This window comes from Pectinophora gossypiella, chromosome 16, assembly GCF_024362695.1.
Source record: "Pectinophora gossypiella chromosome 16, ilPecGoss1.1, whole genome shotgun sequence".
Taxonomy (NCBI): domain Eukaryota; kingdom Metazoa; phylum Arthropoda; class Insecta; order Lepidoptera; family Gelechiidae; genus Pectinophora; species Pectinophora gossypiella.
In genome coordinates, this window is record NC_065419.1 from 6,009,692 (window position 1) to 6,030,643 (window position 20,952).

The window sequence follows — 20,952 nt, forward strand, 5'->3', positions numbered from 1 at the left end:
CCAAACGTATGTTAAGGAAAACAAGATATTTCTAAGATAATATGAAGGAAGAGACTGATCGTAGTAGCCTAAGAGAAACCAGTTCGGAGTCCGTGCCGCCGCAAGAGTTGCCAGTCGCCACCACCAGCCACCAACCCAGCCAACACCATGAGCAAGAAATCCCACAAACTTCGACTCGCTCGACGTATGAACATTTTTTTTGCTTCCTTAGTTATTCCAAAATGTTTATAAGTCGTTTAGGAAAAGACTTGTACCAATCGGCCATGGGTCGCCTTTATGCGGAGCCAGTGTTACCAACTCACATCGAGGACCTTATGAGAGTTCAGAGGCGGCTGAGCAGCGAGCGGCGTGCGCGCGCAGCCTCCGATGGCCTGATGCACACGGTGGTCGCGCGGCCCGCGCCCGCGCACCCTCGCTCAACACATTCCATTTCGTTAGTTCCAGAATACGACGGACCCTCCACTCGCCACTGACCCTGAGTAAGATGCTCAAAGAATTTAAGTCCTATGTTCTTTCCAGTGAAGACGACATCCACTTGCAATGTGCACTCAGGAAAGATAACGAACGCGGCACCGTTGACAGGGAACCGATATTCGTCATCGTGGACTCTAGTGGCATCAGCAATCCCAGTTCGAGAGAAATACTCATTGATAAGAATACAAATCTTACCGATCATATATTTACAAAATTTTTGAATAAGAATGTCATACCTAGTGACTTTCCGTCTACTAGTAAAAATATCCCGGGGGAGATATTCACGTTTCCGCGGCTGAGGGAATCCGACTCACGTGACGAGATGCAGATGATCGACATCAACCTGCAGAGTGAGAATGAGATCGCGGTGGATGACGCCGACAGTGACAACGAGTCCATAGTGCTCTCCTACCTCCGGAATAAGGAAGCTTTCTCAGAAATGGAAGGCGCATTGCTATCCACTAAAAAGAAGTCCTCCCTTCTGGAAAGCGTACCAAAGCTGGAAACGATTGAAGAAGGAAAACGATTTAGTGCATTCGCGAAAGATGAATTATCGCCAGATGTAAAATCTGATGAAGAAGACAGGGAAGACTAAGTGATACACAATACATTTCTTGTAGACTGTTAATTAGGAATTGTTTAGTGTTTTTTAATTAAAATGAATTTATTTTGTTTATTTATTTTTATTTTCTTGCATCCCGTTATTTCCTTTATCTATGGATCTCGAAACACGATTAATAATGTAAAAAATAATAATAGAGATGTCCCAACTGGACTGGTAAATAGGACTGATAGCAACTTCCTTTATATTCCTCGTACTTTTAACTTAAGTTTTTTGACCAAATAAATATAATTGCTAGGTTAATTTATTTATTATTCCTTTCATTATATAGAATAAGGAATAATATTAAGAACGGCAACTCTCCGCTCCTCACCAGCGGCTGAGCTAAGTTAACCTCACCCCCTTCGACATTAGTCTTCAATCGTCGTGTAATGTCTGTTGTATAACGAGATGTTTTGTATGAAGTGTCCGGGGTGTGATTTCATAAGTACGATCAGTGCACATTAGGTTCACGAAACGCAACCAACATGAGGTATTTTGGGTACAGCTCCGTCGGAAGAGTCGCTGGATGTTTATATACCGTCGTTCCCTGGGTCACCGCGGTCGCTGGACTATGCCTCCGAGACGTCCTTTGTGGACCTCGTGACCTTTGCACTCGCCAGGGACTTCCTCCACGAAGACAAGGTGCTACTCGAGGCGGCAGAGGCTGGCGACGATATCTTAATTGATTCTCTAATACGGTATTTTTACAAACATTTAAATATTATTATCTTTTTTAATATTGTTATTTATTAATTAATAAATAATAGTCCTAGGATGGATATTTCCATCCTAGGACTTTCCATTATAGGTGGCGATAAAGCCTTATCGCCGCCACCTATCTCTCATCTATCACGTTGGTCTAACAGAAAGCTCGTTGAGGTGTGGTGTGGAGTACTTAGTTCAACATGCGATGAATGTACCTCTACTACCCCAATTGGGAATATAGCTGTGAGCTTATGTATGTATTGTACATAACATAAACAACCTATGAACAACAGGCGTCCCTCAATCAATCGGAAGGGTTATGGAGCATACTCCACCACGCTGCTCCACTGCGGGTTGGTATTCTTTTCATACATTTAGTATCGGAGCCTCCAGCTAGGGAGGAAAGATCTATGGCCACCTGGATAGGCATTATCGGTTTGAGATAATTAGTCTATCTGTCTATACAAAGCTGAGTATCGAGAGCTTATAGCTGTATGCACACAGAATTATGTCATCAGTAACGTTCGGGGTTGGTATATGTATATTTGTAATGTTCGAGTTTGCGTGCTCGTTAAAACAGTAATCTAATTCTATAAAATGTGCGCCTCCAGTAAAGGTGTAAATGTCCAGCAAGTGGACCACCTGGGCCGCAACGCGCTCCACCTGGCCGTGATATCCGGCAACGAGCGAGCCATCACACTGCTGCTGGAGGCCGGTATCGCCACTACCATCAAAGACAACGTCGGCATGACGCCGCTCTCGCTCTGCCTTATGAGAAAGTATGTCTCTAGTTTGTATATCATAGAAGAACGAGAAGAATACATGAGTATCTGCCTGACAAACCTGCCTCCTCAGCACGGGTTCCGCAACGCGCGCGGCGCGAATTATATCGACGTACTTAGGACGTATCTGCGTAGACAGCATCGCTCACAAAGCTGTCGATTTTAATCGCGCCACGCGCGGCTCTGTTGTTGTGCCGAGGGGGCTAGTCCTTGTGATCCTAAACCATCTCCATAGATTGGTCCATTCCAACTTAAATGCACACAAAAACATACTTTACTCCGCCACGCTGTTCCATTGCGAGTTGGTGGATGGTGCCGGAGTTTTCAAGTCATGCGAAAGCCTTTGAAACGTTAATACTTTATCGTTAGGTACCTATCTTAATTATTTGATTTCAGCCCGTCCATAAAGATTGCTCAACTACTATTTGACTACGGCGCTATTCTAGTGCCGCGTGCGAGACCTACGGATACAGGATTATTTCTGCGTGAGCTTCATTATTATTTGATATCGATTTAGACAAATAGTACCTACCTACACCTAAAACGGTGAATTAACTGTAACTCTACACTGATTAAGATCTGATTATGATCATTATCAACCAGTCTTACCTATAGTGGTACCTAATATAGAAGTCGCCATCGCCGGTTACGGCTTGGATGACGTGATAATGAATTTGCAAGTTTTTAGCTCTATCGCTGAACACGCATGGAACTATTTTTATTGTCAATAAGTAGTTCATCATATTTATCTAAACGATGAGGTAAAGAGTCGTCTTTCTACTTAGCGGTAACTTTTCGTAGTAGGTACATAGGTACGACGAATAGAAACATAGAAATAATATAGAAACGAACTGCTTACATAGGTAAGCAGTTCGTTTATCTTTTAGTTTAGTAAATATAAAAACCTTTCAGAATTCATCATGATGTGTACGCCTACAGCGGAAGAAGAGAAAATTATATATCTTTTAATAGAAAAGGGGGCACAAGTAAACGATATGGAAGCCCCCGGTCAACGTCAAGCCCTGCACTTTGCAGCCATGAGCAACAACTGTGAACTAGTCCGCATCCTTTTCCACTTAGGTGCAAATCCAAAATTGTTGAACCACAGAAACGAAACTCCTTATGAAGTTGCTAAAATTTACAAATGCAAAGAAGTCGCCGCCCTGATAGCTAAATTGACTTATGAATCGGGCTTGGCCACTTCGGGGGAAGTTACCGCAAACACGGCAAAACCAACAGACGAAAACAAACAATCGACAGACAAAGAAAAAACAGGAAACACTACTTCGACGGAATTCACAGTGGAACCGTCTACACAGAATGTAAATAAAATGGAGAAGAAATGAAGAAGAAATTAATTTCTTCTTATACAATTAGGTTCTTAGGTACTTAAGTAACTTTTAGCTGCAGTACTGTATTTTACTTTTATTTTTTGACGTGACTTATTGTAGATTGGCCGCAGATGGCATTAACTACTTGGCCGGACAAATGGGGAGCGCTGAAGGCTCTCACCTGGTACAACGTTTAAGACAACAGGCTTGAAGGTGCCAGTTGAGCGCGAACCTCGGCTCAGGGCGTCGTCTGAGAGGAAAAATTTTGAAAGAATGAATCGACCCTAGTGGGTCGATAGCGATAAGCGCTGATTGAGGAAAATCGTTGACCACCCTGGCGGGATCAGTATCGGGGTCCTGAAGTGTTTAGTGTCGCGAGCTGATAGGCTGCCTTTATTGCTAGAGTAATCGGGTCGTCGGGATCGTATTAATATACGGCTTCCGAATACATCCTGCTAAGGGACGGTACTGATCCTTCGGACGCCGATAGGTACTTTTCAGTACCGTCCCTTAGCGGGATGTATTCGGAAGCCGCACAACTACCAAGGGATTTGGGTGGTGCGGAGCAGAATCGGAAAACGTTTTGAAGCTAATTTGAACAATTTGGCAATGGTTGGTCAATGTGCAGTTTTTCATTGCGAAGAAACAACGGAGCTCCCGTTGCTTTCCGCATGAAACGATTTTGTATTAGCCAACAGCTTACGTAGTAGGTACCTAGATACCCAGTAACGAATTTGATTATGCGCAGTGCGGTGAAAGCAATTACTTATAATAAGTATGTACGTAGTGCTAGCGGCCACGTTATGTAGAAGAAATAATTATTATTATGTTGTTGTTTTTCCTTAAGACTTATAAAAGGATGTTTTTAGGTTCTTATATACTTACTTAATTATTTCCCATTAAAGAGATTCTATTCATGTCTGTAAAGAGTTTAATTTTGTAGCTACCTATGTAACTAGATACTACCTACTGAAAGGACCTCAGGAAAAGACTGAAAATTGTGGATAAAAACCAAAAGGTTTAGAACGTTTTTATTTCTATCGAATCTTTTTTGGCCAGTAATAGATCTAGAAAACTAATAATAATTATATTTAATATCTACCACAGTATGATAAATCTAGGGATAATATAATCGAGAAAATATACTTATAATTACATACCTGGTTTTCTAATATTCAAATTTACTCGTTTGGCAGAATCTTTTTTTTCTGTGACAACATTGCGTATGACATTTATTCTTCAGTTTCAAAGATGGCGGCCTTGTCGCAGTTGCTTTTCTTTGCCAAACAATACTGAGAAAATTGATATAACCAACTATTTTTACATATTTTATAAGAAAATTCAGAGAGATCTTGCCAATTGTTTTAGTTGATATATACTAGTCAATTTGATAATGTGATAATAAGTGTACAGATGGCTTCCAGTGTTCAAGACTCGCCTGTCCAGCAGACATTTGTAGAGGAGATAGATTACAGTGAGATACAGGAATTATCGGTAATTATACGGCAGGGTTGGCTGTTTATTCGGTAGAAAATAAAGTTGAGCGGAAAAGAGAGCTGATAAACTTTGTGTCAACAGGTGGTAGGAAAGGGTGCCTTTGGTGTGGTGTGGAAGGGCCTATGGCGAAATACGTTTGTGGCTGTGAAGCATATCAACTCGGAAGCTGAGAAGCGGGAGTTCGCGATCGAGGTGCGGCAGCTGTCGCGGGTGTCCCACCCGAACATCGTGCGGCTGTATGGCGCGTGCACGCAGGGCGCCCACGTATGCCTCGTTATGGAGTATGCGGAGGGCGGCTCGCTCTACAACGTCCTTCACAATCGTCCTAAGCCCAAATACACAGCAGCACATGCTATGAGTTGGGCACGACAGTGTGCTGAGGTACAACATCCCTTCAATATTATTATAAACTTGAAAAGCTCTTTGTTTTAAACAGTTACTAAATTGTATCAACAATAACACTGTTTTAAAGAGTACATATTAGAATGGGATTGTAAATATTGTAATGTTTGTTATACAGTCTTGAATGAAAGGGAATGGAAGTATAAGTATCTATTGGAAGTTGTATGTAAATGTAGGTATACTACTGTGTTGTCTATCACGTTGTCTGTTATAAACAGTTGAATAAAGGTTATGAGTTGATATTCCATAAAAAATATATTCTTCAAGAAATGGTGGTGACGAATCATTAAAGTTCTGTGTGATCGATATCCAAAAAAATTACCTGATATTTCTAAAACATTACATACTAAAGGAAAATACAATACAGTATTATCACCATTTCAGCAAAAATGATTTGATTAATTCCCAACAAATAATGCTGTTATTTTTCAAGATTTATGATAGCTCAATTATCTGCAATTTATTGATATTCAATAACAAACATTTCCAGGGAGTGGCATACCTGCATTCAATGAAACCAAAACCCCTAATACACCGTGACTTGAAGCCGCCAAACTTATTACTAGTGGGCTTCGGGCAGAGGCTAAAGATATGTGATTTTGGAACTGCAGCTGATAAGGCTACGTACATGACTAACAATAAAGGCAGTGCAGCGTGGATGGCACCTGAGGTAAGGGCATATGATGTATTTGTTAAAGAAAATCTTTGTCCTGTCTAAGGTGAGATTTACATAGACCATAACCTGATGGTGTGTTAATATTCAGCTCATTCATGTTTTTACATACATAACCACATGCTTGTAATCCATATTGGATGGGCAGAGCTACAAGGAATCAAAAGACAACTTGTAGCCCCTTTTGATACAGTCCTGATAGATATAATGACTATAATGTAAGATGTAAAGTAAGGATGTAAGAAGTCCGATTTTTAAATATTGGCTCTCTGTACAACAGAAGCATATCGCAAATAAGACAGTATTAACAATATTAATACTTCTATACATATATAGTTAATTTTACATGTATTTTCTATTGACATATTAGTTGTAATTGTATGGGTGTTTTATGCCACAATAAAGAAATTATATTATTATATATTAATAATTTAAAGGCCCACCATGTAGAAAGGACACTATCTATGCCAGTTTTTACTCCATGCATGGATAGATTATCATAATTGATAATTATGTATATTTATAAAAACCAGTACTCTCAATCCATTCACAGTTAATGTGACCTATACAGTATTAGATAGAGTGGATGTACAGTAGATGACCAACCTTAGCAGGACAAATTGTTTTTTTGTATATAAACTATACCATATTGAGCAGCATGGTAAGTAGCTGGATATATCATACAAATTCCCTAAAGAATCAGTATAATTTTAATACTTAACTGCTGTGTGGCCTGTAAATGAACATAAAATTCTCTTCTTTAGATTGTTATTTACTCTGCTAGAGAACCTATATTTTTTTTGTCCTTTTAAAATGGATTGTCTAGTGTCTACTGATGAGTACTGTTTATATATTCAGTAGAAGGGTATTATTATGTCACAACTTGGATATTTCTGTTGATACACCAATATTATTTAAATAGTACTAACTGAATATGTCAGAGGTTCGTTCAAGGTTGCACCAATTATAGAAAAGGTGTAGGCAAGTTGGTTGCAGTGGCCACTCGGTCAAAAGGGCTTTAAATATCCCTGATCAACTTTGTGGATGGAGTCCACCTCCTGCTATGTGGTGGTTCAATAGGCGCGAGATCCAAATGGAAATACTTTTTTCATTTCAAGACGCAATAGAGATCTCTGGCGCGTGCATATAGGGAGACCCAATTCCAACCAAACTGAGAAGATGGTTGGACAAAGTAGGATGACTGATTTTAAGTAGTAATTTTTATGATTCTTCACTATGGTTTCCTTCACTACTAAACATACTTTAACCCGAAAAGTAACACAAAAGAAAGTTGGAAACATTACATTAAAATGGCTGTAGTTACTTTTTCTCACAATTTGCATTCAAATACAACATTTATTACAATATGAACATTTATTTTAAAAATGCTTATGTAACACACCATGTAGAGTGATATTTCACAAATCATACTCCTTAAATAAGAATACCGTAATAAATATTGTAAAGGAAAAGATGGGAAGATGAAATTAAAAAAAAAGGTGGCTTGAGCAATGTGGTGAAAAATGGCATTGGATCGGGAATTGTGGTGCACTCTTGGGGGGGCCTTTGCTAAAGGGCAAACTGGCACATAAGAATATAGAAAATAAACTACTATGATACTTTAAGGAAACTATAGTTGTTATGCAAAAAAAGTCAGTAATAAAGGCTTATATTATTATTATATTATTTAATAAATATTGCTTATATTGTAATGTTTCAGGTATTTGAGGGTTCATCTTACACAGAGAAGTGTGATGTATTTTCATGGGGCATCATTCTGTGGGAGGTGCTGTCAAGGAGGAAGCCCTTCGAGGAAGGCGGCTCGGCATTTAGGATCATGTGGGCTGTGCATACAGGTGACTTAACAACTTTAATTGTTTATATTGCGGCCCGCCTCATTGTTACATAATAGGGTATTTGACTGGGTCAAAGATAAATAGTTTAATAAACCTTATATTTAGTCAAACTGAATTAATATCAAATTTAGAACAGATAAACCGCAATCCACGCGCGAAATTTATTAATTCTTGAAAAATAACAATACGTCACAAATACAAACATAAAAACACAAACATAAAGATAATTTTTAAATTGAAAATCTAGAAATAAAAGCCAGTCTAATATGATCAAATCAGTTTAATTTTTCTTTTTGATTTACTTTCGAATTTTTATTATGAATTGACTGTTCTTACTGATGACGCCACAGTCCAGTATTTCCCTACAAATTCCATAGAAAATATTCGTAACAAGGTTTTGTAAAAAGTATCTCATTTGACTAAGCTGTCAAATAGCCTATTCATATAAAAATAGTCAATTCAGTTACTTTTTACTAAACGTCAAAACACGGAATTACTATGGAATTTGTATGAAAAAGCACACTGTGACGTCATAGAGAACGTGATAAATCGTAGGACTTATTATGTTTGTCTTGATTTAAATTCTTGAAGGTTTTTCGTTAGTTTTAGATCTGTCTTTATTTAGTAATCAGAATTTCATTTTTTTTTTGAACCTAGTACACAACCCAATTGAAAATATGTCAAAACGAAATATGAGGTAGATTTGTAATCTACCTTCTATTTAGCATTTTATAATTTATCTTTGACCCAGTCACCCACCCTATTCGCATACACAGGCAAAGAATTAACTACAAGTCATATACGATAATCAACTACAATGCCTCTTCTTCTATCGTGTGGATTGTGACGTGAATTACCAACCCCATCAACCCTGGTGTCAGGGTTATTACTGAGCTGCCATAGGCCCCTGACTTGACTCATGTAACGACTACGTACTTACATCAGTAAGTAATAACCGGGACCAACGGCTTAACGTGCCTTCCGAAGCACGGATCTTTTTACTTTTTGGACAATCAGGTGATCAGCCTGTAATGTCCTAACCAAACTAGGGATCACAAAGTGATTTTTGTGATTTATCCCCATCGGGATTCGAACCCGGGACCTCCGGATCGTGAGCACAACACTCAACCACTGGACCACGGAGGCCGTTGCCTCAATGCCTCTATTATAACGCATGCAAAAGGTTCTATAAACATTTAACACTATAAATTACTTTTTCATATTACTGGGAAATACACAAATATATTAACTTCACAGTAAACCAACAATAGGTACGCAAGTGTTACCAAGGTTTCTATTATGGGCACTAATGGCATGATTTATTTAATAATCTTGTCATAAGAGTATGGTTGACATCATCACGCCCTAGATGACTCAGATAAGCTCTATAAAACTTACAGCACTGTTTAAATTGATTCATTGTCTTGTTTGAAATCATGTGTGTACTTATTCTATTTTGTATTTGTCATCTCAATATTGGAAAGTTGTGGAAAGTACCATTATTTTTTTTTACCCTCATTTCTTGTTTTATTACATTGTTATTAGATTTATGATTCCTGTGTTCTGTTATGTTATTGAAAATTAAGCCGTTGACAAGTAACTAAAGAGTTTTTTTCTAAAAAAGCGGCTGAACCGATTTCAAATAAAGTGCAATATCGATTGTACAGTGTCGTTATACGCTATCGCTTGTGACGAAATACGCCGCGGACATTTTTTTACAGAGATTGGTTGCCTGTTTGTTATTCGAGGTCTATGATTTATATACATATAATTTCATATATCGCTGTATATGACTTACATGATAATTTTGACATTACAGGACAAAGGCCGAACCTAATAGAGGGATGTCCAGAGCCTATAGAGCAGTTGATGACACAATGTTGGCACAAAGTGCCTGCAGAGCGACCTAGTATGGCCAAGGTAAGTTACAATGTCTTATTTTAATCTTGTGGCAATGTAATACAATACATAAATAGCCCATAATGTATGTCAATGCTGGGTACAACCTCTACTCAATTAAACAGAAAAGCATCATACCCCCGTATGGTGCATACTTTTACATAGTAATTGACTCCTACTTAATTATTTATTTGTTAGCATTCTGGAAGTATTATTTTCAATTCAACCGTATTTTAACTTTTCGTCACTTAATGATATTCTAGTCATTTTAAACTCTGTACGTACCACCCAATTATCTATGGAAATAATCCGATTAAATATGGTAGTTATAATTAAACCTGATGATGTAAAATTACACAAACATGCAAATATTAATACAATACCATTTACCCACATTGCAGGTAGTAGAAATAATGTCGGCGCTGTGCGAGTACTTCCCGGGAGCGGACACTCCGATCGACTACAACGACTGCGAAGAGGACGACTACAGCGAGTGTCTCGACGACGATTACATGACGCTCGACACGCACGAGAGCCTAGACACCGACCCTCCGGAGCGACTGTACGACGAGACGGTGTCCGAGCCTACGCAGAGAGACCATTTACACCTGCAACAGCCGCGTCCGCGCAGCTTTGTTGAGACACAAGTCAGTAAACTGCAAACTCTAATGGCGGCGGAGGCGCAGCCGAAGACGGCGGCGTTGCCGCGCGACGAGCCGGACGTCCACAACAGGATAGGGCCCGTGCGCATCCCGCAGCAGTTCAAGCGGCCCGAAGCCACCATAACGCTGCAGCACGCGCCGGGCTCGCCCGCGGACGCCGCCTCGCTGGACTCGCTGCGGCCGCCGCGCAGCCCCGTAGTGTTCAGCGAAGCCTCCTCCCCGCGCCGCCTGTCCCCCATCGTCAACTACAACATCGGCAACATCAACCCGCGCCACGCCGACCTCGACCCCTACTACAACGACAAGTTCTCCCCCGCCCGGAGCCCCTCGGTCCTCAGCAGCCCTAACTCAGTGAGGAAGGAGGACTACAATCAGAACTACTGTGACAGCAGGCTGAGTGGAAACAGTCCCATGACGCCCTTGAAGGAATACAACGGGAACGCGCTGCCACGCCTGCCCGTCGATCCCAGATATATGCCTTTACAGATTGAAGTCGATCCCGTAAGTTCTTGTTTATTTATTGTATTTATTAACACAGTTGGGTATCGCCTATTACAGACGGCGATACGGCTCACCAACAATCATAGTGGTCTAACAAAGCTCGAGTACTTAATGCATCATACAATGGCTGTACTTGTGATTACTAATTGGAAATATAGTCGTGACCTTTCTGTTATTCATTCCAAATAATACAATTACATATTGATTGTACATTGCGACACTGAAACCATTAATGGGTTCCTATCATTATTATATCATTTTTAGTTTTAGAACATTTTAGTTCCTCTAAAACTAAAAATGATATAGTGATGGGCTGGCAGAGGAAGACCTAGAAGGACGTATATAGACCAAATTGCAGGTAGTAAATAGTAGGTAGTAGAAAGGAGGAGCTCGGTGGCGCAGCGGTAAAACGCGCTCGGTCTGCGATTGTTGAAGTTAAGCAACTTTCGCAAAGGCCGGTCATAGGATGGGTGACCACAAAAAATTGCTCCGTGCTTCGGAAGGCACGTTAAGCCGTTGGTCCCGGCTGCATTAGCAGTCGTTAATAACCACCAATCTGCACTGGGCCAGCGTAGTGGTTTAAGGCCCGATCTCCCTATCCATCCATAGGGAAGGCCCGCGCCCCAACAGTGGGGACGTTACTGGGCTGGTGATGAAGACCAAATTGGAGATGTCCTTAGAAAGGGTTTAGTATGACCTACTCTGAACTGGCGTGCGTGTATGAAACGATTGATGAATGTGGAGGAAGCAAGAGAAGTGTCTCAAGATCGAAGCAAATGGAATTCCATAGTCTCTGCTTACCCTGGTAGAAAATAGACGTGAGATTATGTATGTATGTAATAATGTTTTGGAAAGTAAGTTGACAGTAGCAGTATAATACCTCTTTTTATCTGGGTATTGCCCTAAACACTCCATTTGTCCAGCTTTAGTAAAGAGTAAATGATGTCTAAGGGTAAACTATAATAATGAAATATGTAAATGATCATAAAAAAATGCATGAACATTTCTCTCATTAAATTAATCGAAACACCTCGCAAGTAATAGGAATAAAAATAAATGTCATCTTACAGGGAATATTGCAAGACTTTTAATTCGTAATTCAAAATTTAATTAAAACTCGAAAGAAGTGTTTCGATCTTTTTCATGACAAGTATCCGTTTTGCACAGTTCCAACAAAGAGAACAAAGAATGCTTATTCTATTTCGGCACTTCGCGGAAAAGCCGAGAGTACGTATATCTATCAACGAATATATCTTTACGTTCCGTTTCTCAGATTTGAATACACATTTGTACATGCAGTAATATTAGTAATATTATTATTGGTATTCCAGAACGCGTGGGAGCTCCGTGACGTGTCGTTTGACGACTATGTGGACGTGAAGAATATGGCGGGCTTCGACAAGTACTTCACGCACGGTGAGTGCCGCATGTTTTGTTTGTGCTTCTGCAGAAATAACGACAATGAAATGAAATGAAAATGAAAAATGTTTATTTTCTTTTACAATAAAGCCTTAACTACTGGTGGATTGGGGTCTCCATTTAAGCGACATAGCCTGTGTTTGGAGGCCCCACTCTTCCATTATTACAAATAAATTGTATGTAAATAAAGCAGTGTGGTAGGTTTAAAAAAGACAAGTACTACGGCATGCAGATAGAATATATATCAGCACACCCAGCCCTACGATGTATAAATCTTGGGATCAGCACATATTACTAGGACATAACAGGAATAGACTACTGGGTGTGCCGAGTATAACACTAGGTAACATATTGTAACATTGGATAAGACGAAAAACTATTCTAATGAGTGAGATTGATCAGCGCAATTGATTGACGGCGCATTGGCGCCTCTGCACTGTAAAGTCGTGAAATGTAAATAAATAAATAAAAAAATAAAAAATCAGTAGGTGTCGTGTGCATTGCACAGTAAAGTGCGTGTGTGTGTGAGTGTTTGAGTGTGTGTGTGTGAGAGTGTGTGTGTGTGTGTGGTATCTAAATGAGAATGGTGTATAAGGCGCGGTTTGTGGGTGTATGAGAATCATACTGCAACAATCATGTAATACGATCCAGTAAAGACTCGATAACATCATAAGTTTGAGCTTGAATCCATTTTAGTAAAAGTGTTTTACATTCGTAATATTTTTTATCATATATATATATTTCTTTATTTATAATTGTACAAAAAGGCAGAACGTGAATTAAATTGACAAATAAAAACAAATACGAAAAATCAAGACTCCATGTTAACTAAACCCTTGATCACCTATATTCGATTCCCGTTGGGACATAATATGAATTCTGTTTATGTTCTTTTCTCTTAAGGTAGAAGTTAAGAAGATAAAACGTATCAAAGACAATGTTGGTGGCTAAAAATTACGATACATTTTATTGCTTACAAGGACAGTTTCCATAATCACGTGCGAGTGCTATAAAAACAATCCTTTTTATTGCTTAGCTTTCTTAAGATTGCACAGTAGTTGAATTATTGTGTATATATATACTCTTCATAGAAAGAAACATAAGCGTTTCATATTGCCAACGACCCGCTGGTGTCAAAAACCTTTCATAAAATTTAAAGTAAGACTAGCACATAAAACACACTATACTAAGTCGTGCGCTACTGGTATAGGATCAAATAGAAAGTAAACAACCAATTAGCATGACTCATTCAAATTGATGGCAATTTGATGATTTTTCGCGTGTCAGTATACAATGTTATCACACACAATGTTCACTCAATATCAATATCTGTACTTAAATAAACGTAATATCTTGTAAGTATTTACTGCACGGCAACCGTGCCGCGCGCGGTTAGGATTATATCGGCTTCGACCAATAGCCGTACGTGATCCACGTAGATAATACGCATTTGCTGCGTTGCGCGCTGTAAGGTTGCCGTCTTCTTCTTCATCCATCAACCCTAGTGTCAAGGTTACTATTGAGCCTCCAAAGGCCCCTGACATGGCTCATGTAACGGCTACTAAATTACACTTACAGTAAGCAGTAACCAGGACCAACGGCTTAACGTGCCTTCCGAAGCACGGATCATCTTACTTTCGGACAATAAGGTGATCAGCCTGTAATGTCCTAACCAAACTAGAGATCACAAAATGTTTTTTGCGGTATGTCCCCATCGGAATTTGAACCCAGGACCTCCGGATCGTGAGCTCAACGCTTAACCACTGGACCAGGTTGCCGTGCAGACCCCGCACTGCACCCAAATTTGCCCCTAAAAATTACCCTATCTCAAGGTTTCGCTTTATAAGAGTTACTATCGCATTTGTAATATTAGTGTGTTAGTCTGAGTATGAATTTTTAAACCCTAGAATGCAAACCCCAATATATCACAGAGAAACAAAACAAAACTGACTCGAACAGATGCGTGATTGCAGTGAGCGGTGATATGAGTAATAGGGCGAAAATAGCTGGGTCCTGAGCCAGGACATACCAGAGAGTGAGTCAGTCGTGTTTATCTGTGATGCTCCTTTTGTTGGTAAATACTAAGCTTGGTCTATGGTGACTCACTCACTACATCTAAACGCTAAAAGCTTTTTGTTCTAATTGTGCAATGCTAGGCGATAAATGTTAATGTTTTTGTTGTGCAATGCCACGTAACTGTGATGAAATGTTAGGATTACGACGTCGATAATTTATAGTAAAGACCGAAACTTAACGTTTGAGTGTCGAGGGATTTACACTTACATAAAGTCACGCCCGTTAATTCTACTGCTATAAACATAGTCCAAATTGTCAAACGACAACCTTCAGTTCTTACTATCAACATCAGCACCGCATTAAAGCATAGGCTACTTATGCTGTAGCCTGGGTGCCCCCACCACGAATGGGCATAATTGGTTACAATTTACAAAACTGCTAAGTATTCCCCATGTTCAAAGGAGTAGTACTGATAACAAAAACAGGGATAGCTTATATAAATAATATAAAACAATAAACGAATAAATAAAAATAAATAAAATTTTATTTACGACCATTTGACTCCTACTAGGACTCCCCCACACGTGTAAGCCTTGGTAAATTTGGCGCCGAAAAGAACCGAATAATCACCCAAAAAGCATTACAAAGATTTCACGTCGAAAATTATCAAGAATCCTGGTATAGTCGGCTCAAAGTGAAAATGATGTATACGCCCTTTCTTAACAGTTATTTTTGTTAACAAATCACACGGATCCGCAAGGTTCCGATTTTTATTCGGATTGAAATTAATTGAAAGAAATCGAAGGTTGAAAACAAAATTACGTGGTTTTTTTTCCATAAGGCGCTTGGTTTTTACTATAAAGCTACAGACGATATCAGGTTTTCTAATTTACGAAAATATGAAATAAATTGCGGTCCTTAATTTGAGTGTTTATTTTGGCAAGTTCGTGCGTTAATTTGCCAAGTTCCATGTCGACGACAGACGGCGCAGTCTGGCGCTCCAGATGAAACAATCCTTGGACTGCTGTTGCCAGGACAAATTATCTCCCTTTTCATTGCGCAAGTCTTGAGATCCACTCATAATTGCAAAAAGTAACTGGCGTTGACAGCTATATTTAACCGACTTCACAAAAGGAGGTTTTTAATGATTTTATTTTTAATTAGTTAAATCACACGGTGTGAATTTAGTTTTATTTCTCACTGTTTGTGATTATTTTATTTTAAAGTTTTACAATAAATAAATAAATCAACTTGCGACTTACAATTACAAATCAAATGTGTAGAAACTGTCAATTTGTAGATTAGGACAAATATAAATTAATAAAATAATAAATATGAACATAACATAGCATCACATTGGTATCCCCGAGTAGGTAGGCATAGTTTATTACACACCCTCCCCTCTTCCCTCCCGTCTTTCCAAAAATATAGATTGTTCCTAATTCCACCTAACAATGTTGATTAGCGCTATAATAGTACGACCATCAGGAACATTGAATTGTATTTTATCGATTGACAAACTCGATTCATCCTATTATGCCAATCGTCCATTAAATATATAAATCACTGCTTGTTCATCTTAACGATCTTCAATATCATTAGACGTAAGACAGAGAAAGATAGACGTTATATAACGATTTATTGATCTCCATTAATACTCTGTATCGAAGTATACCAAAAGTAGCTGCAATAACTTATTGGCAATAGTCAGTTCAAGCACTACCTTACGTACAGGCAAATATATAATATTTGTGTTTCTGTCTACAAATATCCACAAAAAACAGCATCTAATATCATAACAGTGTTAGTAACCCTTTATATATCTCTTTCTGTCTGTTACCTTTTCACGCTTCAATAGCTAGTCTTGTATTAAAACTAAGAAATTCAAAAGCTGTAGTATGCCCGCCGATATCGGACCGGCGGATGCGTCGCCATTCGCTGCAGAATACCAACGTGAAATATCAACGCTTACTCATAGTGAACTTCAAGCTACAGCATTTTAAAATTAGAACGCGTTACATGGACTTTTTATATATTATTTTCCGTAAACTCTATACATATAATATTCTATAAGTGGGTACTCAAGTACTCTTACAATAGGCAGTCATAAAATATTCCAGCACAAGCGGCATGGCGTCACGTGTGGTGTAAATTATATCGATGTATTTAAATAAAATAAATGTACTTTATTGAGCACAAAGAACACAAAGTACAGAAAATAGGAAGATGATCGTAATGCACAACAGGCGGCATTTGTTTTGACGCAGCGAATGCTATCTACGCTACGGTCAAAGCCCGCGATATAATTCGCACCGCGCGGAACCCGTGCCGCGGGCGCAGGGTGGTTTAGAGTCTTATTGATTCGAGAAACAAAAGTATGTAGCGACGATGTCAATCACAACACTTACCTTAAACATGGGCAAAATTAATATAATATGTTACAAGTGTAATGACACATGTCTCATTTTTATTTGGAGATATAAAACATGATATTAAATCCTTAATAATAATAATAGGAATAAAACAATGACATGTCGTTATGCTATGTCATATGTAGCAACAACTGTGTGGGCGAAAGAGTTCTAAATATTATAAACACCTACTTAACTGCTTCTTGCATGACGAATAGTACACCTAAACATATGTCATTGAAATGAACTATGTGTTCACATATTTAGATTGTACTGCTAACTCAAATCCGGTACCGGACTTGCACCATATGAGTTATTAATTTATATTAAGTGCAGTTTTCACTAACACATTACACTTGCCTCGATCATTATGGACGGCGTTACGGCTCACCACCTATCTATCACCTTGGTCTAACTGCTTTTATTGATGATGTCACAGGACAGTATTTCCATACGAACTCTAAAGAAATCTTTCGTTTTGACGTTTCCTAAAAAGCTCATTTGACTAGGTTGTCAAGTAGCCTATTATACTGGGTAGTAGCATTGCGCAGTGCGTTTTTTACACATAATTGTGTTTTGTCTTAGTCATGTTTTACCTCTTATATTAATTATTATATTATTTTAATAAACTCTACATGCTCACCTTTTATAATCGACAAAGATTTTATACGAATATCGAAGTTATTGCACTCCATTACATTTTATAACCTTTAATTCTTTCTCTATATCATGCAACAACCAATTGGAGACCATAGACATGAATACCCGCAAGCGGGCGGAGACGTGCGCGCGCGCACATCATGCGTAAACGACGTGAGTTATACGCCCGCTGTGCCATTAACTGCGCTGATTGATACGCACTCAGGTCTACTAACCACACTAATCGTAAAGTGATCAGTGGCTATTATAATAATTGGTGGAATTGTTTATGACCTCTTCTTTTTGTTAACGCCGCTGATACTTCACCGGGTGAGGCATACGGTGCTCCGTGGTCCACTGGTTGAGCGTTGGGCTCACGATCCGGAGGCACCGGCTTCGAATCCCGGTGGGGACATATCACAAAAATCACTTTGTGATCCCTAGTTTGGTTAGGACATTACCGGCTGATCACCTGATTGTCCGAAAGTAAGACTGTGCTTCGGAAAGGCACGTTAAGCCGTTGGTCCCGGTTACTACTTACTGATGTAAGTATGTAGTCCTTACATGAACCATGTCAGGGGCCTTTGGCGGCTCAGTAATAACCCTGACACCAGGGTTGATTGGGTTGGTATTCCAACTCACACCCCACACGATAAGAAGATGTGACTCACATACTGACTATTTTCTGAACTTTCATACAAAATTCACGTCTGCATCCCCGAAGTGGTAGGCTGAGTCGTACAGTAATGCACTCTTCGCCAACTATTTTCACACATTACATAATTAAACTAAATCAAATATTTGAGAGAGTTTTATATTCCACAAATAATTATATGATTCATATAAAACACCCTATGGCGTTCCCAGAAACTCTTTGATTTCTAAACTGATTTATATCACGCTTAGAATGTTTATGTTACTCTGGAAATATTAAATAAATATTGTGTATGACTAACCCAATGGGCGCACGTGCAATATTAGGTACTTTAAATAATATATTTTCGCAGTTTGAATTATTATTATTATGAGCCTAGCCGGGACATCTTTACAGTAGAACCAAAAAGTATTGAGTATGTAACATAATGAACAGATTTATTATAAACAATTGCATATAAATTAATTATATTTATCCTACGATTATAATCAATCGCAAGATGTTTTCTAAGGACGATATTCCTTTTCTAGTAGGAATTATGGTATGCAAACATACACATTACAAACAAAAAATACAAACAAACAATTGCAGACAAATCTCTACTTTATATATGACATGTCCATGAGTCCCAGTGGCTATTTCCCGTTATTTTATTGCTGAAACGAAGGATTTATTAGTCCGCTGCGAATTATTTCAATAGTGTGTCATTCTTGCTTGAGTGATGATGTGGACATGAGCTATACCCGGTTCTGTGAAGGTATTAGGGAAAATGCTTCACTTTTATCCTACCCCATTTTGTCTGGTGTAGAACTGGTTTGGTTTGACTTTTACTCTTATTTTTTTATCAGGACTACCTATTTCCTTCTTGTTTTTAATTTCTCTGAATTCATTTTACTGTATTTTTTACATCCTTCAAAAACTCCCATTAAATAGCGTTTTTTTCCTCCTTCTTGGGTACAAAATGTATCTTTCCTCTTATTCAGAAACCTAAATAAACAAAACGTCCATAAACCGCACTAATCTAGGTTTATAACTGAGTTTTCAACCGCTCCCGGCGTCAGTGGTTGAGCGTTGGGCTCATAATCCGGAGGTCCCGGTTTAGAATCCCGGTAGGGACATATCACAAACATCACTAGTTTCAATAGGACACTGCAGGCTGATCATCCGATTGTCCTAAAGTAAGATGATCCATGCTTTGGAGGGCACGTTAGGCAGTCGGTCCTGGCTACTATTTACTTAAGTAAATATGTAGTAGGGGCCTTAGGCGGCTCAGTAGTAATCCTGAAACCAAGGCTGATGAGGTTGGTCATTGATCTCCACAACCCACACGAGAGCGCCGAGTTTCCAGCCACGATTGTTTGTGGTCTCGAACTGTCATCTGCGAACTAACGTGTTAACGTTAGTTTGTATCGCTTCCTACGTCCATATTAGGAGGGAGCGATGATGCATTTATAAATCCCGAGAGTGTATACCGCACTACGTCGGCCAGATGCGGGACCGTCCCTATGAGTCACGCGTCTCGGAAGAGGCCACGACTATTTTAAACTGTGTCCGCTTACCTTCTAGGAACCGGGTCCAACGACCGATCGCAACGCAACGAAGTATTGTTAGATCGAGAACGGGGTTGAGAAAGCTTAAGTCAACAGTTCCTTGTTTTATTCTCGATTGGATTCAGGAAGTTGTTGGAGCTGTCGACGGTGCAAGCAAACTATGAAATGGCCGTGTCGTACGGTAGTTACAACAAAATAATCGTTACTATAATCGTAGAATTTTTTGCCCTGGTCTTAACGTTGCTTAACGTTTTCCCTCGTCGACTGAACGCAAATCTTTAATCCTGATTAGGAGTTTCGCTAAAGCTTGCACTTTTTTGTGTCTAGTTACGTGTGCCTTTTTTAAATTATAAGCAGCACGATATATTCGAGATTTTATTTGATGTTTACCCCAGATTGTGACTTTTTGATTACGAATTTAATTCATTGTTTTGAATTCTGAAAGCCCATAGTCTCTTACGTCATTGCCTCCGTACATTATTTCTCGGTCTGCGATGGCGAAGTTCATTCGCGATGAAAGTGCGTCGCGTCGATACGCAGATGGCTAGACAGATCGTCTTCTGTTTACCCGCCGCTTCCGTCCGCCGGCGAGACAAACATATTGTCACATGGGACAGACGATATGCGGAAAATTACCGTACGCAGACTTGGACTAGACCATCAAATGATTGGACCAGAAGTACCTACTATTTGAATCGATATATCTCGATAGAATGTAGAGCGCTATTTGATTTGACATCTCCGAATAGTATTTCGTTTATGGGACTATTAAATTATTGACGTCAATATTGGAACGTTTCGAGTTCGAACGGGAGGAAACGGCCGAAATTTTATAGTTTGGGAAAACGTTTAATTTGCAATGAGGCCGTTGGAGCC

The 20,952-nt window shown here is 39.2% G+C and overlaps 2 protein-coding genes across 2 annotated transcripts in view; both read left to right on the forward strand.

Moving 5' to 3' along the window:
- The first annotated feature begins 1,486 nt into the window (after nt 1-1,486).
- LOC126373714 (uncharacterized) lies at nt 1,487-3,911 on the forward strand. Its single transcript, XM_050019948.1, has 4 exons — nt 1,487-1,493; nt 1,584-1,776; nt 2,395-2,609; nt 3,478-3,911. Exons 1-4 carry the CDS (start codon nt 1,487-1,489, stop codon nt 3,909-3,911), a joined length of 849 nt encoding a protein of 282 aa, XP_049875905.1.
- Nucleotides 3,912-5,155: 1,244 nt separating this feature from the next.
- LOC126373558 (mitogen-activated protein kinase kinase kinase 7) overlaps nt 5,156-20,952 on the forward strand; it is a 28,890-nt gene continuing 13,093 nt past the window's right edge. The window contains exons 1-7 of the mRNA XM_050019719.1: nt 5,156-5,390; nt 5,475-5,774; nt 6,286-6,465; nt 8,189-8,324; nt 10,144-10,244; nt 10,625-11,386; nt 12,718-12,802. Of these exons, the coding sequence (XP_049875676.1) occupies nt 5,310-5,390; nt 5,475-5,774; nt 6,286-6,465; nt 8,189-8,324; nt 10,144-10,244; nt 10,625-11,386; nt 12,718-12,802 (1,645 nt within the window). The 5' untranslated portion in view covers nt 5,156-5,309. The remainder of the gene's footprint in view (nt 5,391-5,474; nt 5,775-6,285; nt 6,466-8,188; nt 8,325-10,143; nt 10,245-10,624; nt 11,387-12,717; nt 12,803-20,952) is intronic.

What these genes read in the sequence shown, in the direction of transcription:
- LOC126373714 (XM_050019948.1), top strand. An exon ending in TTAATTGATTCTCTAATACG is followed by an intron (nt 1,777 to 2,394) that starts GTATTTTTACAA and finishes GTGCGCCTCCAG; the next exon opens with TAAAGGTGTAAATGTCCAGC. An exon ending in AGAACGAGAAGAATACATGA is followed by an intron (nt 2,610 to 3,477) that starts GTATCTGCCTGA and finishes AAAACCTTTCAG; the next exon opens with AATTCATCATGATGTGTACG.